Source organism: Diceros bicornis, chromosome 4 (genome assembly GCF_020826845.1).
Source record: "Diceros bicornis minor isolate mBicDic1 chromosome 4, mDicBic1.mat.cur, whole genome shotgun sequence".
Taxonomy (NCBI): domain Eukaryota; kingdom Metazoa; phylum Chordata; class Mammalia; order Perissodactyla; family Rhinocerotidae; genus Diceros; species Diceros bicornis.
This window is the reverse complement of record NC_080743.1, coordinates 47,644,917-47,658,857: the sequence shown is the minus strand read 5'-3', so window position 1 is coordinate 47,658,857 and position 13,941 is coordinate 47,644,917. Positions and strand designations below refer to the sequence as shown.

At 41.6% G+C, this 13,941-nt stretch overlaps 1 protein-coding gene and 1 long non-coding RNA gene across 2 annotated transcripts in view; both read left to right on the top strand.

Moving 5' to 3' along the window:
• The window catches only part of TSPAN2 (tetraspanin 2), a 41,244-nt gene extending 28,640 nt beyond the window's left edge, over positions 1–12,604 (top strand). The window contains exons 4-8 of the mRNA XM_058538876.1: positions 540–614; positions 1,870–1,968; positions 3,222–3,293; positions 9,219–9,302; positions 11,752–12,604. Of these exons, the coding sequence (XP_058394859.1) occupies positions 540–614; positions 1,870–1,968; positions 3,222–3,293; positions 9,219–9,302; positions 11,752–11,817 (396 nt within the window). The 3' untranslated portion in view covers positions 11,818–12,604. The remainder of the gene's footprint in view (positions 1–539; positions 615–1,869; positions 1,969–3,221; positions 3,294–9,218; positions 9,303–11,751) is intronic.
• Positions 1–13,941, top strand: part of LOC131404331 (uncharacterized) — a 201,845-nt gene that overhangs the window by 134,060 nt on the left and 53,844 nt on the right. The gene's annotated exons all lie outside the window — the stretch shown is intronic.

The window sequence follows — 13,941 nt, the reverse complement described above, 5'->3', positions numbered from 1 at the left end:
TAACCCCTCCTCTGAGAAGCCTTTCCAGACCACATGGTCTCAGGTCACACCTTCTCCAGGTCCAGGCCCCACCAGTCACTCTCTCTCTCCTGGTCATATTTTCTGTCTTTCTAGAACCTTTTTTGTTCATCAGGTGCCAGGTACTGTTCTAGGTGGTGGGATTTCTGTATCACTATCTGAAATTGTCTTACTCACTTTTTGATTGCTTTACTCATTTATCTTATCTTTCTCTTTCTAATATGAGGTCCATGATAGGAGAGACATTGAGATCTATTCTTGTTCACCACTGTCTACCCAGCTCCGAGGATGGTGCCTGGCACAGAGTAGATGATCAATAAGCCATTGCTGAATGGATTACTCAGTGGATTAATGAATGAATGGACAAACTACAAGGGGACTAAGGGGACAAGTGCTTCCTACTAGATCAGTTCAAACTAATAACCTTGCCTAATGTTTTTCAAATGGAACTAGAATCAAAGAGGCTAAATAAATTGAAAAGGTATTGAATTAATGAAATTAGTATTTTTTCTCCTCCACAGTTTTTCACTTGCCTACTGGTGATATTTGCTGCTGAAGTAACCACTGGAGTATTTGCTTTTATAGGCAAGGATGTAGTAAGTAAAAATTACAGTTTCTTTCTGTGATGGTTAAAGTGTTCTCTTTATGGCAAAGGATGAGACTATTGATACCCATAATGATATTACAAAACCAAATAATTTTTCCAATTATCATTTACGCAGAACTTTGTAACCGAGAAGTATTGTAAGAAACTAAGCATGTGTGTGTATGAGTGTGCGTGCATATATGTGCAGACATTTTTCTGAGGAGATAGTTCATAGCTTTCATTAGATTTACAAAGGCGTCTAGGATTAAAAAAAAAAAGATCTCTAGTTTAAGATTATGCTGTTTGAGATGGGGTAGGGATTAGATTGCAGACATGAGAAAGAGGGATGGGAAAAACATGAATTCTCATCTCTTATTAGATTGTCATTTGTCCTTAGGGCTTGGCCTAGGCAGACACCACGTCATCCTCAGAGACTAAAGCCTGACTTGCTGTGTGCTGGTGAAGTCAGTTTATTTAGATTTGTGCTCAAACTGTAGGTGTCTGGAATAGGTTACCAGGAGAACCGACCGAGGAAGTAGCCTTTTTAGAAGGTTAAAACACACTGAGTGAAAAGAAAAAGGAGGAAGAATGGAATCTTAAGTCTCGTATATTTCACATAAATTCATGTGCAGTCAATATTGTGTTTATGAACTTATTATAGATTTAAAAAATGGTAAACATGTAGAATAAGTAAATATCACCTCCTTTGGAATTTTTCTAAAGTAGCTGATTATATTTGCAGATTAGAGGAATTGGATCTTGTGTCTTTCTGAGATCTCTATGGATTTGGGGTTACACACCTTTATACTAGAAAAAGCATTCTCTAAGTTTTTGTATGCTATTTGAATGCTAAAATAGTTTTCCTTGGCCATGCACACCTTTTAAACCATCTCATGAAAAGATTCGAGTACTTTTCGCCAGTGGGGTACCAAGAATGCGCAGGTCCCCACCCTGGCTGTGCATCAGAATCACCTGGGGTCCCAGTTGATGCTGATGTCCGTTCAGGTTTGAGAACCTCCACCCTAAGAAATCTTCCTAGTGTCTGAAAATTATTCTTAGTCTACCCGTCCATCTTCAAAAGTATCTTAGAAACTCCAGAATCTGTAATCTGTTCCATATATGCAGAATTATCCTAAAATACAGATAAACATATGGAAAGGCTGTATTTTTGAAGGTAAGGAAGAAGGGGTTTTCCTTGATGAAAGGAGAGCATTTGACACTTCCCCTGTCTCACTGTCCCCATGGTCTTCCTGGTGTTTTTTCAGGCTATACGACACGTTCAGACCATGTATGAAGAGGCCTATAATGATTACCTTAAAGACAGGGAAAAGGGAAATGGGACTCTCATTACCTTCCACTCAGCAGTAAGTAACTTTACTTCTTCCTGAAAATCACATCTTCTGAAGATTATGCATGAGCCAGTTTCTCTCCAATCACCTGGATTAAAATAAGGATCAATTCAGCGAAGCCTAGCAACAGCACCGTGCTTCCGCCCGTGTGGGGCCACAGTTTGCATTAGGTGTTGAACTCAGAAGAGAAAGAGGCCTAACGCACAGGGTTCACAAGAGGAAGTCAGGACACGTGCCCCAAGGAGGCAAAAGAGCACGAACAAGAACACCGAGAAAGCAGCCCAAATAAATATCAGGTTCTTTCCAAGGGCAGCATTGTGGTGTAACAGAAACAACCATGACCTTTAAGTCAGCTCATTGCTAGCTGCAGCTCTGCCACTGGACAGCTTTGTGACCTTGAGCAAGTCCCTTGCCTCCCTGGTGCTCGCTCAGCTCCCTGGTTTGTAAAATGAAGGGGCACGTGAGACAGACGCTCCCTTTCTCCTGGAAGGTCCTGTGGGAATGTGCTGTCAGTGCAGTGCTCAGAGCTACATGCAGTTAATCAAGGAAGTCTCAGGAAGAGAGGGGCCAGGCCAGAGTCGTCCTTATTTCTTAGCCACTGTGATGTCAGAAGTAGCTATGAACTCCTGGGCCAAGTGTTTCCAGGTAGCCCAATTCTTATCTGTCACAGGAGTGTCCTGGAAGGTGCCAGCCATTGTCCTGCTCGGCCTCAGCTGCCCCAAGGACATCCAGGAGCACACAGGTTGCTTTGTCTTGGAAGGGCCAGCCCGAAGGCAGGACACCTGTGTGCCGGCTAGTCTTCAAGCCCTGGTCTTTTAGCCCCTGGGGTTTACTGTGGCCACTTCTCCTCTCCGTCCCAGACTGTCCCCGGTTAATGAGCCTTTCCTGAAGCTCATAAAACTTGAGCTACTCAGCAGATTAAATTACTCCCAGGCTGAAAGAAAGAATCTAAAGGCCCATCTCCTGTCTGAAAAACAGCAATTTACACAGACACCGTCAATTAGCTTCTTGCCTTGTTTGGGTTGCCTTGAGTCACTTCCCATCGTAAAATTGAGACAATTTTAGAGAAGTCATTTTCTTGTTTGGCTAGCATGATTGTGTGACTCTTTGCTCTCTTTCCAGAAACGGTGGTTTGGGTTGCAGTGACTGGGCCTCGTAGCTGCTTTGCTGTGTCTGCAAAGGACCCCCCAGTCCTTAGCAGTAATGCCCAGGCTTGTAGCGGCTGCCTCTCCCTCCTGTGTCCTAAAAGCGTTTTTCTGCCTCTCTAGTTTCAGTGCTGTGGAAAAGAGAGCCCTGAGCAGGTCCAGCCCACATGCCCAAAGGAGCTTCCAGGGCACAAGGTAAGTTTCTCTGCCAGGCTTCCTCTCCTGCCTGTAGTATAAGCTGGTCTTGCCCTTGGGGTGGAGTGTGTGACTCTAGGAGGCCTTCTCCCAGTGGCTACTGTGCCTCAGCTTTATTCTTTGTAAAGTAAGAGAAGCTATGCTGAGTCTCAGTCCCCTGCTACCCTGGGGAATGAGGGGGTGCTGACTTGCCAGTAATGATGCAAATGCTGTAGCATTAATTAAGCTCACCAGGGCCAGAGGTATGCAGGGAAAAAAAAAAACCCGAGACTGTTGCCCCACCTCTCTCCACAGGTGTCATGGCACTGATAAATGCATCACTTAATAAGTGCTGTGTGACAGGCACTATGCCAGGTTCTGAAAACTCTAACTCTATGAAACACACGGTCCCTGCCTCAGTGGCCTCACAGGCTAGTCAAGGGAGATGGTGCTGTACCCGGTCTGTCCAGGGTACAGTGGATATACAGTGCAGTTAGGAAAGCTTTAGGGAGGATGGGATCCTTGAGCTGAGTTTTGACGAAGGAAGAGCATTCCAGGCCCAGAAAACAGCAATAACAGAGGCATGGCAGTATGAAACTCCATGACAGGACTGCAGGAGAATAGGGAGTCAGAGGGAATGGTGAGGGACATTTTTGAAGAGGCAGGCAAAGGCATGACTTTACACCTGGAAGTTTGGGGAAGCCCTTGCTTTTAGCAGAGGATTAACATAATTAGGTTTGCATTGTAGAAAGAGTACTCAGGCTGCTGGGTGTGACAGCTAGACTAGAAGGCTGGAGACTAATCACGGGAGGCCACTTAGGTGGCACTTGTGACTACCTGGTAAGAGAGGGTGAGGGGCTACAGCAAGTCACAAACAGTGAGGAGGGGAAGGAAGTAATGATTCAGAGATGTTCAGGGGGCAGAATCAACAGGCCTGGGCGACCTACTGGGTGTGAGTGGGGAGTGGAAGGGAGGAAGCTTAGACTTCAGACTTCTGCTTGGGTGGAGTAGGGGGGTAGAGGCTCCACTCACCACTCAACAAGAGAGGTCAATGTAGGGAAAGGAGCAGGTCCTGGAGGCAGGTGACAGCTTCAGTTTTGGTCAAGTTTGCACGTTAGGAGCCTGTGAGACTGACAGGCAATCTGAGTTGAAGACAGAAGGGTAGGAATCCCAGCATACTGGTGGTAGCTGCAGCAGTAGGGGTAGATGAAACACCCAGGGTGAGTGTGTAGAATAAGGAAAGAGGTGGACTGAAAACACTGTCATGTAAGGGGTGAGCTGAGGACAAGAAGCCAGAGCAAAACTGTGAAGGAAGAGGCAGAGTTGGGGAGAGTCAATGACAGTGGCACCTGGGAAGCAAGGGAGGAGATGATTTGACCATAAAGTCAATGATGGGAAGAGGATGAGGAAATGAAGGCTGGAAATAATTTGTTGGATTTGGTGCTTAGAAGACTGTTAATGACATTTGCCACACAGTTTCAGCGAAGCAGTTGGGGAAAGCATAAGTGCAGTGTGGGAAAGGAGGGGGGAAGTGTGAGAATGTGAGGACAGTGATAGTGATACTTCTAGGCATTCAGATGTGAAGGGATGGGTGAGATTTTAGTCCCAGCTAGGGTCATGAATCACCCCATGAACACTTATTGAGTCCTTCTGAGTTGGATGAAATGAATAAGACACAGCCAGTTCCCTCGAAGTGCTCACCATCTGACTGGGGAGACATGCAAGGAAGCACATGGTAGCACATGAGTAGAGGCTGCACTAGAGGGAGCACAGCAGACTCAGCCAGAGGCATAGGATCTGAGGGCTCACGGAGGCTCCCCTGACACAATTCTTAGGATGAATTTTGAAGGATGCTTAGGAGTTCAGTAAGCGAACAAAAGAGAATGGGGGTGCCGGCCGAGTGGCATAGTGGTTAGGTTTGTGCGTTCCGCTTCAGCAGCCCAGGGTTCGTGGGTTCGGATCCTGGGTGCAGATTTACTCACCACCCCTTAAGCCATGCCGAGGCAGTGTCCCATATAGAAGAACTAGAAGGACCTACAACTAGGATATACAACTATGTACTGGGGCTTTGGGGAGAAAAAAGAAAAAGAGGAAGATTGGCAACAGGTATTAGCTCAGGGCCAATCTTCCTAAAAAAAAAAAAAAAGCACAGACTCTAGGAAAAAAAAAAAAGACTGACAGCCAGAGTTTGGACCTAACCTTAAAAAAAAGAGAGAGAGAGAGAGAGAATGGGTATTCCAGGTGGAGGGGAAAGGGCAAAGGCATGGAGGCAAGGGAAGGTAGTTGTATCCAGGAAAGTGCCAGCAGCCAGGAGTGGCTGAAAGCCCCGGTGCCTCGGAGATGAGTCCTTTGAAGAGGAGGGACCTGTTCTTGAAGGGCCTTGAGTACTCTTGTGAAGCCAAACGTCTTGACTGCACCCTATATGCGTAGGAAACCATTGAAGGTAGAATCTGAGACGGGATTTGCCTTTTCCTGAGTTCGCTGTAGTAGCAGTGTGGAGGATTGATGGTAAATGAATAGCCTAGAGCCAAGGAGACCAGTTGGGAAGGCTACTATCCTCATTGTCAGCCAGGAGATATTTTATTGGTAAAAAGCTGGACCAAGCGGCAGGAAGGAAAGGAGAAGGCCACTTAGAAAGTAAACTCTTCGGGACCTGGTGACCAGTTAGATATGAGAAAGAGAGAAGAGGGTCTACTGGGTTTCTGGCTTCACTATCTGGATAGACGATAGTATCATTTATCGAGCTGAGGAATAGAGAAGGAGGAGCAAATTTTGGAGAAAAGAAAGTGAGTTCAGTGTCTAACTTGGTGATTTTGAGGAGCCTGTGGAACTTCCAAGTGGAAACATCCAATAGGCAGTTGGAAAATCTGGTTTGTGGCTCAGGGAAGACATTTGGGCATCGGTACTTGATGGGAATCTGACACCTATAGATATGATTTGATCCATTAGATTTGGAAAAAAGGAAGGACAAGGATAGAATTCTGGGGAACAGCAACATTTAAGGATGGGCAGAGGAAGAGTTGCCAAATAAAGAAACCAGGAGAAGTAGCCAGACACACGTGTGGAGAGCCATGGGAGGGAGGAGGGAAGGGTTACCAGGGCCACATGCTGCCCGTGAGGTCAGTTCAACACTGATCCACTATGTACCGTATACCAGACACTGCACATACAAGGATGAATGACACAAGTCCCTACTCTCAAGGAACTTGCAGTCTCATAGGGCAGTGAACACAGGAAAGGATAAAGTGCAGTAGTAGATGTTGACAGAGTGTGCCAGGTGCTGTGAAAGCACAGAAGGGCACTGAGGTGAGGCCGGAGGCTGGAGGGATCAGGGGAAGGCTGACTGGAGTAAGGATGAAAACATGATGGTTTGTGTGGGGAACTAAAAGCCCAACAAGGTCCACTAAGATAAATACTGAAAAGCTGACAAGATTGAGCATTTAAAAAAGTAACTGGTGACTTGGTGTCAGGGACGGAGTGAACAGAGCCCATGCTGCATGAAATGAGGTATAAGGAGGGAGGGTGCCCTTTCAAGTAGTTAGGCTTTAGGTGAAGGACAGGAAAAGACAGTTCAGAAAAGACAAAATCCAAATTACCATTAAACACGTAAAAAATGTAGGCAATTAACAGTAATGTCAGAAAATAATAGCAAATTAAAATCAAGAGACGCCATTGTTTTACCTATAAAATTGGCCAAGTTTTTTTCTTAATAGTAATATACAATGTTGGCAAAAATGATGTGAAATGAGCATTTTCGGACAAATTGGTATGAAATTTTTATAGATCAGTATAACTATGTAAGACTAATGGGTTAAGTATGTTCATCTAGAAGTAGTTGATCTAGAAAGTCCACTTCTCAAATTTATTTTAAAGAAATCAGAGATATAGACAGAGATATTTGAGCAATGATATTCATTGCCGTGTTATTTACAAGAGCAAAATACTGGATAGGCCATTAATATGTAACAATAGGGGATTGTCTAAATAAATTATATACCATCATACAATGAAATGTTTTACAACCATTAAGAGTCACGACTTCTGGGGCCCAGCCCCGTGGCTGAGTGGTTAAAGTTCTGTGCTCTCCGCTTCAGCGGCCTGGGTTCACAGGTTCAGATCCTGGGGGTGGACCTACTCCACTCACCATCCATGCTGTGGCGGTGTCACACATACAAAAATGTGGAGGAAAATTGGCACAGATGTTAGCTCAGGGTGAATCTTCCTCAACAACAACAACAAAAAAAAGTCACAATTTCAAAGAATTTTTAAGGAAAGAACATATTTTTGAAGTTGTAATGTTAAGTTAAAGAGCACAGAGTTGTATATAAAGAGTGAACTAAGTGTGTGAGTGTGTTTGTGTTTAAGAATACACCAATAATGTTAGTAATTATCTTTAATGGTAGGCATACAAATGTTCCTTATTTTCTTTTTTTTAACATCTATTTTTCAAATTTCAACAGTAAGCACATATACCTTTTATGACTAAGTAAATCAATAACATGTTTTGTTAGTTTGTTTTTCACAAAAAGAAGCTGGCTGTGAAAGAAAGGAGGAGATATGGGCAGAGCTAGAGGAGGACAGAACTGGAAGGGATTTTTCTTGTTTTAGACTGAAGAACATGAGTGTGGTGTTATACGATGAGTGGAAATGTATAGGAAGGAAAGAAGATAACTGACTGCACAGACCTCCTGAGGAGATGAGAGGGAGTGAGACCCAGAGCCAGTGAAGGGATTAACTTCCAACAGAGAAGGCACTTCTTTGGCTTTGATGAGAGAGAAGTAAAGGGCGGTGCTGCTTCGTTCACTTTGCGTGCTCCCTCCCTACAGCAGTGCCTGACATGGAGTGCATGGAGCATGGAAGTTTATAGGTGAAGGAGAGGAAGGCTGGATGAGTTTCCATAGGTTGACTCCCATTTGCTCCAGTAGGTGAGGGAGCCACTATCTAGAGCAGGGGTTCTCAAACTTTACCAGAATGTGTTGTAATTATTTCTCTTGGGTCTGTGTCCTTCTCTAAACCTGGAGCCCCTGAGAGCAGAGGAAACTACATCTTATTATGTCCATGTCCACCATGCCATTCCAGTGACTGATGCAAGGTAGATGCTCCAGAAATGTTTGTTGAATGAATGAAGTCCAATAGGATACATGAGGATAGTGATAAGGGTTTCATATAGCCTATGTGGGTATCAGAGGGAGCTGACCGGTGATATGCTGGGCAGCCTAAGGACAAAACTGGGTTGAGAACACACCTGTCTTAAGAGGACTCCAAATAAAAGCTAGAGAAACTAGTTACAATTACAAGTGATCTATTCTGCTCCCTGTCCAATTTTCCCCCATCCATGAAGGTTCTTTGAACCTGCCCTGCAAAGGTCTCTCTGGGGCACAAATGAAAGGTTAGAGATCCACTCAGCCCAGCCACCATAGACGAGAATGGTCCTCTAGCTCCCAACACTTGACTTTTCTTTGTTTAGTTTGAACCTGTACAGACTTTTTAGCTTCTTACTAGGTAATGCCTACCTTGCATAATAAATTGGATCAAGTATGTAGAAAGTCTTTTAAACTATAAATGACAATACAGAAGCAAGGGGCTATTATTTGGGGGATATTTTACTTATTTTTATTTGCTGAAAGTAAGAAGAGGCCCCCAATTTTTAAATGCCTCAGGTCCCAGAATAGCTTTCTCCAGCCAGGTTTCAGGGCTCTGAAGCAGCCATTGGCCTAAATAGGAAAATTCCACCAAAAGGAAAAGCTTGTATTTTTTTCCCCAAACTACATTTTTGCTTTAAGCTTGTCAGAATGATGGTATCTAAGGGAATCGTTTAAATATGAGCAGAAGCTGACATGGATTAACTCTCACAAGATGATCTGTAGAGAAGGAAAGGATTGGATCAGGGACATGATTCATATATACCATCAGTTGTTATTCCTGATTTTTTTTTTTCCAAAACAGAATTGCATTAATGAAATTGAGACCCTAATCAGTGTTAAGCTCCGGCTCATCGGAATTGTTGGTGTTGGAATTGCAGGTTTCACGGTGAGAAAGTTCCAGAATTTGCCTTTTTTGCTCTATAAGAAGCCTTGAACCTATGCATCTTATTTCTCTTTGAGTGTGATATGACAGTATCTTAGGAGAGATTTCCCGTAAAAGAGTAAGACATTTGTTGACAGGACATCTTCTAAGAACAAAGCTGATTAGATACATCTATACTTAGTTCTCTAAAATATGATACAAACTTCAGCTTTAACCTAGTTATGACCTTGAGTTTATCATTGCAATAACTTCCCATTTTAAGGCCACCAAGCTTAAACTAGACAAGTGATTTTCAGTTTTGAGTCTCTTTCTACTGTTAGAAATTTAAAGTAACATATCAGGTGAATGTCTCTCACCTATGATTTGCATAGTGTAGTGATTAATAGTGCAATCTGGCTAATCTGGCATCACACTGTCTGGATTCAAGTCCTAGCTCCACTAACAAGCCCTGAGATGATGGGAAAGTTTCTTAATTTCTCTCTGCCTCAAATCTCTCATCTATAAAATGAGGATTTTAATGTACCAACCTCATAAGATTGTTGTGAAGATTAAATGAGATAATACATATAAAGTAATATTAGGAATTAATTCTTATAAAGTGTCTGGAACATAGCGCTCAATAAATGCTAGCTCTCTATGTAGTCTGAGTGTTCCCAAACCCAGAGTCCAGGCAAAGGGAATAGCCTATGCGAAAGTGTAAAGCATAGTGCATCCAGGCACATGCAATTGGCTCAGTACTTCTAAAGTACAAAAAAAGAGTGTGCAAGAATTGATAGGGGCAGAAGGGTATGGTAGGAGTAACAAGACATGACACTGGATTGGGTGTGAAGGTCCACGTAATTGAGGTCTTTCTGTGCCCTTTTGAGATACTGGGCTTCATTCTTAAGTTAGGGGAGACTCTGAGGGTTAGAAGGACCTGTGGTGCAGTGTGCAGATAAAGGTGGAAGGAAGCAAGATTGGAGTCAGGCCAGTAAAGAGGTGATTTCCATTGTCCAGGGGTTAAGTGATAATAGCTAATGCTAAGATAGTACCTACCCTCTAGCCCTCTTATAGATTAAGTCAGGGCCTAAGCTAAGGCAGGGGCAATGGGAATTGTGAGGAAATCAATGAATTGTCAGTTCTCAGGGGACACGCAAGCATCTTTCCTCTTTAGAGCACAGAGGGGTGGGGAAGTAGGCGAAAATACTATGCTGAGGACCTCTCAATCCAGAGACATCTCTCAGGCCCTCGCCACCTGCTCTGGGGCTAGCCCAATTGCCATTCTGAGGCAGAAGATTTAAAAACGGTCTGCCTAATAGTGGTATCAAATAGACTCTCTTAATTCTACAATCTTGATGGATGAGCATCCTGGAAGTGGTCACCCCTGATTCATGACAGTGGCAGAATGAGACTGAAAAAGTTTCTTTCTGAGAGGATCCCTTAAGAGTACAACCAGCGTGAAGTAGGGGTTGCATCCAACCTTACAACCACGGTCAAGGCATGCCCTCTGTTGGCCATCCTGAATCAGCAACCCCAGAGTTTCTTTAATTCTTTTCTTCATAAGGTAAGAGTTGCACAGTGTAATCAGTTAACCAAATGTCCATTAGGTGTCTCCCCTGCCACACACTGATCCTGAGTTCGGTCAACCAGAAGCTTGGAGCCCTGCTCCTGGCTATTCCATTACTCAAGTCTACCCCTTCCCTTCCAAAATAACTGATAATTCGTGTCTTTCTTAATTTAGCATTTACAGATCCTAGTCTGATGTAGGATGGGATTGAGGAGAGGACCGGAGTTATGATACTGATTTCTTTAAACAAACACTGACAGTAGTTTATAAACATTGCACCCACAGATTGCATTCCACAGGCTCTGCAAAATTGTAGGGGAAATGATTAAGGACAAGAAGGATCTTTCAGCATCCTTCTACTCAAATCATATAAGTGGCTATTGATTTTGCCAAATATTTGGCTTCTCAAAGAAGTATCCAAGAGATAGAAGATGTCAGTAACACTATAGCTCAAGCACCTCAGTTTATTCTTTGGTAAAACTATTGAGTTAAACAGTGAAGCATCATTTGCACTTAAAAATGGACCAGGAATGAAATGTTCCACTTTTTAATATATTGTGGTCACTGTAGCAAAAATTCAAAGCTTTTCCAAGAATAGAAAACTATTTAGACCACAAGCGTATGTAAACAACTAGTGGTTATGAACATATTTTTCAAAGTAAATATACAAAAGAGATCTAGATTAACCTGAAATATAAAATTCCAAAACCAGTTTAAGCAGTGTTAATATTAAAGTCTTTAACCGTTAGCCATAATTAAGTAGCATATATAAAAATGCCATTTATAACCAGTAATTATTAGTGATAATTATTTGTTAACTTGAATTAGACATCCCGGCAGTTTGCTGACCTTTTTATCAGTTTTTATCATTTGAAAGTCATTAACAAGTGATTCCTTCTGTTTCAGATCCTTGGCATGATCTTTAGCATGGTCCTTTGCTGTGCAATACGAAACTCACAAGATGTGATATGAAGCTACTTCTACATGAAAATTACAATCTAGAGCTTTCATACAAATGTCACAGGAGCTGTCTCCTGGCTCATTTTTAATATTCAAAGGACAATAGGATCTAAAATAATTTGCTGTCCGTTGTACATTTGCACATGTATGTATGTTTGGCTCATTACTGGTTTACCCCTTGAGTGAATGCCTGTGTGTGTTGACTAAGCATATTCATGTGTGATCTGCCTGTTTCTGGTATGTGCATTATTCATAATGAAATCTGTTTGCTGGGAATTCCTGATTCTTGTAATGTGAGAGGAACAACCTATTTAACTCAGAAAAAGATCAAAAAGCTTTGATAAACTTTAAAAATTTGGCTATTCAAAAAAGTGATAACGGGTCATTTTCTCAGACTCTAGCCATGGAAAGTTAGATACAGAGAATTCGGGGATTTCTAGTTAACAGAAGCAATAAGCTACAGGAATTGAGAGATCATGGTGCAGTGTTAAAATTGATTGCGTCTGAGCTGGGTGAAAAGGTTTCCTGGGATTTTTTATATACATACTCTCCCCAGAATATAGTAAACCGCAGTTTTAGAACTAAACACATCTGTAAAACTAAATATAGCAGGGAAAATCTAATTTGAATGTCATACTTTCCTAGTATTTAAAAACAAGAAACTTCCCTCTGGAAAGAGTGGTCACACAGACAATCATGTGCCCTACAAAAGAGAATGTTTATAGGATTAAAAAATAAAAGTCTTTTAATAAGTTTTTAAGGAAATATTTTTGTTCTTGTATAAAGACATTTAAATATTGCTTTATTACTTTCCTTTTCTGACTCTCCTCTGAACTACTGCGACTCTCACATCCACAAAAGGGCTTTTAACTCAAACTTTTGTGTTTCTACAAATGTAAGGATAAAAAGACTAAAGCAAGAGATCTGGCAGTTGCAAATTGTGGGAAAGAGAATTTTTACTGGCACTGTGTCTTTGAAATACCTCATAACTTGAGTTTACATATTTTCCTAATATTTTGTATTTTTCTTATTTATTCACCTAGAAAATTCTTCTTCATAGATTAAGAACTACAGTTTTCACCACTTAAAATAAATAAAACAAAATCCTTCGTAATTCAAATATTATATCATGAACATCCTTGACCAAACCAAAATAAACAAAGAAAAGAATCTTCTCCTACTCGTGTACACAGAACAAAGACAAGCTAAGGAAACAAAAATACTTATACACACACAACAGAAATATGTTCTTTCTGTGAAGTCCCCTATAAAAATAAAATTTTCATGTTCTTTTATGGTCTTTATGCTTCATTTTAGGTATGTAACCCCAAATTTAGGATCTAAGTTGACATACTTGTCAAGTTTTAACAATTTGGTACATTTAGTAAATCATGGAGTCTTTTTTTATTATGTCTCAAAAGGCCACAGAAAAGTGAAAGTACAAGGGACTTTGGAAACCCCGAGTGTTTGTACACATGTGAGAATACAAGTCTTTGGGTGTGCACTAAAGGAAATTGTGCACTCCCAAGAAACTTCTACAAAACGTTTTGCTGAAAAGACTTCACCATTAGAAATAGTCTCACTCCAATAGAAGACCACATTTCTCCTTCTGCCATGCTTGCTACTGCTACTAACTTTGGAGGAAGCTTTTCTAGAAAAAGTCAGATTGGAAGCAAGCTACAAATTTAATTGTACATGGCTACTTTACTATGTTCTATAGCTAATGAAAAGATTATTCTAAGAAAATCACTCCATTAAATAGATGCATGTACCTGGTAGTTGAGAAATATGATCTTTTAAGCAACAAACAGTCCATCTCTCTTGGTGGCTTTAGTTCATCTGTCTGCCTGAGGACAGGAAACAGGTCCAAGTGCTTACTCAGGTTTCTTCCAGCTCTGGATCGTCTGTGAATCAAAGAAAGTGAGTTTCATTTTATATCTGAATTAACAACTTTAAAGAAGACTACAATAGTTAAAAGTGGAAGAGTAGAGACTGTTCCATATATGATTAAAGTGCCCCTTTTGGGAGTAATTTTTCCAAAATATGTGCCATTAGTAAAACTAGAGAATTTCACCCCTGAGTAAGGGTAGATTTATATATATCTTGAATCTATATATATCTTGAATTCCTATATAT